Source organism: Sinocyclocheilus rhinocerous, unplaced genomic scaffold (assembly GCF_001515625.1).
Source record: "Sinocyclocheilus rhinocerous isolate Xijiao unplaced genomic scaffold, SAMN03320098_v1.1 scaffold622, whole genome shotgun sequence".
NCBI classification, from domain to species: Eukaryota; Metazoa; Chordata; class Actinopteri; order Cypriniformes; family Cyprinidae; genus Sinocyclocheilus; species Sinocyclocheilus rhinocerous.
Window position 1 is genome coordinate 236677 of NW_015641438.1, and position 3547 is coordinate 240223.

Consider the following 3547-nt stretch of genomic DNA (forward strand, 5'->3'; position numbering starts at 1 on the left):
GATGCAGTAAACTGATGCCTCGTTCTATTTATGACGTGCTGACACAAAGTTCAAATGATTTTCAACGGTCGCTTTGTCGCGTCCTGTTGCGGCGCAGACGCGGCGTGTCAGCATAGTTTGTCAGACTCAGTAACGTAGCAGATTGAAAAGTTTGTATCTTTCTGCAGTCCAATAGACGGCAGTGTGGTGGTGGCTTGAGTCTGTTGAATGGTGATTTAATGCTACGTTGTCACCTAGTTGGAGAGACTCAATGCTAAAGTAAATAAACAACGTCCCCGATTTTTACTGTCATTATGAGCTTACCATCTTTTGCTACATTAGTAGGGCCCTGTGATTTCCGCGATGCAGAAAACATGGGCTGCATCTTGCTTGCCCTACACAGTTACATTGTTTATTTTCTTAATTCAAGTTATATATATTTTGTTCTATCTGTGTTTTTTAAGTTATTTATAATAAGTGAACTTTACTGTTCAGTGCACTGATGTCAGACTCATTTTGAATAATAAAGTTTATTGTTAAATTGTTAAATACCCTGCCTCCACTACATAGGCCTATGTTTGTCACATCATTATAAGTGTTTGATCACCACATTTGAGTTATCATTGCAAAAAATGTGTTTGTGTATATATTCTGTTTATGTATATACTGTATTCTACATACAGTACCAGTCAAAAGTTTGGACACACGAATGGGAAGTGTGTCCAAACTTTTGACTATACTGTACTATAATATAGCCTACAATTAAAGAATATCAGCCAATATATCGATATTGGTCTTTTTTACTCCTTAATATCGGTATCGGTCCCCCAAAAAAACCATATCGGTCGGGCTCTAATTTAAACCCTAGCTGGATATAAAATTGCTGAGCTAAATCTATATTGTTATGGTTATTATCTTCACCTTATTTCTCTCTCGCTTCATATTTTTTTCCACAGAATGACTGAGTCCATAAACAAAATATTAGGAGAAAAGTTCCTCTTGACATAATAGCCTGCTTATCAACTGCTTTTGAAGGACAAGGCCCAAATCAACAAGGATCTACTGCTTATATTTCAATTCTGCTACCCGTATAAAGTTGCACATGCACACTTTGTTCGCCAGTGATCCTGATCTGAAATTAGGTCAGATAACTTCGTGGAGTAACTTCATAACTCATCTCAACTGACACAGCACTGTTGGCAGCTTCTTTTTTTGGCCTGTGAACTTTAAAGGTTCCATGCATTTTCAGGAAAGTTCACTATATTATTATTATTATCATCATCGTCATTTATTTATTTATTTCATTTTATTTTATTGAGTAGAAATAGTCAGTATCAGTGCCATTTACACTACTATTCAAAAGTTTAGGGTAAGACCTGTTTCTGCTCACCTAGACTGCATTTTTTAAATTAAAAATACAGTAAAAACATTAATAGTGTGACATATTATCACAATTTAAAATAACTGTTTTCTATTTGAATATATTGAAAAGTTTGATTAATTTTTAAGTGTTTAAAAATTCAAGGACAGATGTGTGATACACTACCGGTCAAAAGTTATAATAAAGGAATAATTACGATTTTTTAATGTTTTTGAAAGACATCTCTGATGCTCACCAAGTCTACATTTATTAAAAATACAGTAATATTGTGACATATTACTATTATTTATTACATTTCTTTAACATGTAATTTATTCCTGTGATCAAAGCTGAATTTTCAGCATCATTACTCCAGTCTTCAGTGTCACATGATCCTTCAGAAATCAGTATAATATGCTAATTTTATACTAACATTTATACTAACATTTATTATTATCATCAATGTAGAAAACAGTTGTGCTGCTTCATATTTTTGAGGAAACCATGATTTTTTTCCATCCAGGATTCTTTGATGAACAGAAAGTTAAAAATAACTGATTTTATTTGAAATAGAAATCTAATGAAAAAAAAAATGTATATAATATAGAACTACATTCAAACAGGAAATTCCATTCTGTGCTTCCCTTTTCAACACAACTCTGACTACTTACAAGAGGAAGTACAGGCCCCACGATGCCCCGGCCCCCCAGATGTTGGGGGTCACACCCTGATAGAGACCTCTAATCCCTTCCAGCTTCCAGATGGTCTTCATGCAGTGCACCATGCCATCGTACTGGGGTCGCATTTTCAGACCATCACTTACTGGAAAGAGAAAGAAACATTGGGGGAAACAACACATTCCCACTTCTGCTTCAAAACAATCTAAAAACATCCTAAAAAAAGGCCAGTGCAAAGGTAAAAACTAGCAGTCAATATGTGTAGTGCCCACGCTGTGTGTTTTTCTAGTGTTTCTGGGCTGTCTCAATACCTAGAGAGCATGACACACTTTTTCAGATTGTGAAACCGTGTCAACATACCATTTTTTTTTTCTCTGTTGTTTGCACAGTAACACTTTTTTGATGACATGCATAATAATAATGCATAATTAATTTACCAGACATTATCTGAATAATAATGGAAGACTTTTATTATTCAGAGTAAACTTTACAAGGCAAGTCTCTTGTTCTGTGTATTTCAAAATACTTTAGTTCCTGAAACTTAATAATAATGACCAGAAAATGCACTCACTTATATTACATTTCATTTAATTGATTTATTTATGTTTATTTCCTGTGTGCTGTTTTTTTTATCGGTCCTAATGTGCAATTGTGATATATTTTTTTTAATAATTAAAAAAGCCTGACCAGACAGTATTTTTGGCCATTTATGCATGCTGTCCAGGTAGGCAGCTCTATATGTTTTAAGACACTCTCTGCAGTATTATATAAGGTGAACATGCACTCACCTGCAAACCTGATTTTGATCAGATCCAGGGGGTGCAACACCATTGTGGAAATAACACCCCCACTGAGTCCGGCTGCCAGATTTTCATATTTGATGTGTTTAGAGAGTCGCATGAGGCTTGCAGTAACGGAAAAAGAAGAGCCAGAGGAGTCTGCAGCGACTGCGGCGTGTCTCTGCCTGGAAACGGTAGCGGTCATGTTTGTTTACGTACTAGAGACGGACTCCCTGAGCGGCAAGAGGCAGTAAAATACACTTCGTGAGTGCAGACAGCGGCACACTAATCCTGTTTTTTGTTTAAAAAAAAAAAAAACATCAAGTAACCAAGGCCTCTATTAAATTCAGCAGCCACCGCTGGGCCATTTTTCTGCTCGCCGCCGTTCGTCTGACTTCTTCTCCTCTCCACTGAGGAAGAAGGTAAATAACAGAGCGTGGTGACGCAGACCGGTGGGCGGAGCGACGTGCGTCACAGCAGCCAATCGCCATCGCATATGGTGTGACGTAATTCACAGCTCTCCACAGGCTCTAGAAATCTGTTTTGAGAGTGAGCGTGAGCTATATTTGAGGACGACTTATTATTACAAGTGTTGGGGAAAGTTACTTTTAAAAGTAATGCATTACAATATTGCGTTACTTCCTAAAAAGTACCTATTACGGTACTTAGTTACTTTGTATTTAAAGTAATGCGTTACGTTACTTTTGCGTTACTTTTTAAATCTGGGCTGGGCTTGCACATCTTACTCCCGA

At 36.6% G+C, this 3547-nt stretch overlaps 1 protein-coding gene across 1 annotated transcript in view; it reads right to left on the reverse strand.

Moving 5' to 3' along the window:
* The window catches only part of slc25a32a (solute carrier family 25 member 32a), a 15726-nt gene extending 12503 nt beyond the window's left edge, over positions 1–3223 (reverse strand). Inside the window, exons 1-2 of the mRNA XM_016571539.1 lie at positions 2805–3223; positions 2011–2161 (exon numbers count right to left, since the gene is read on the reverse strand). Of these exons, the coding sequence (XP_016427025.1) occupies positions 2011–2161; positions 2805–3000 (347 nt within the window). The 5' untranslated portion in view covers positions 3001–3223. The remainder of the gene's footprint in view (positions 1–2010; positions 2162–2804) is intronic.
* Between the last annotated feature and the right edge of the window lie 324 nt (positions 3224–3547).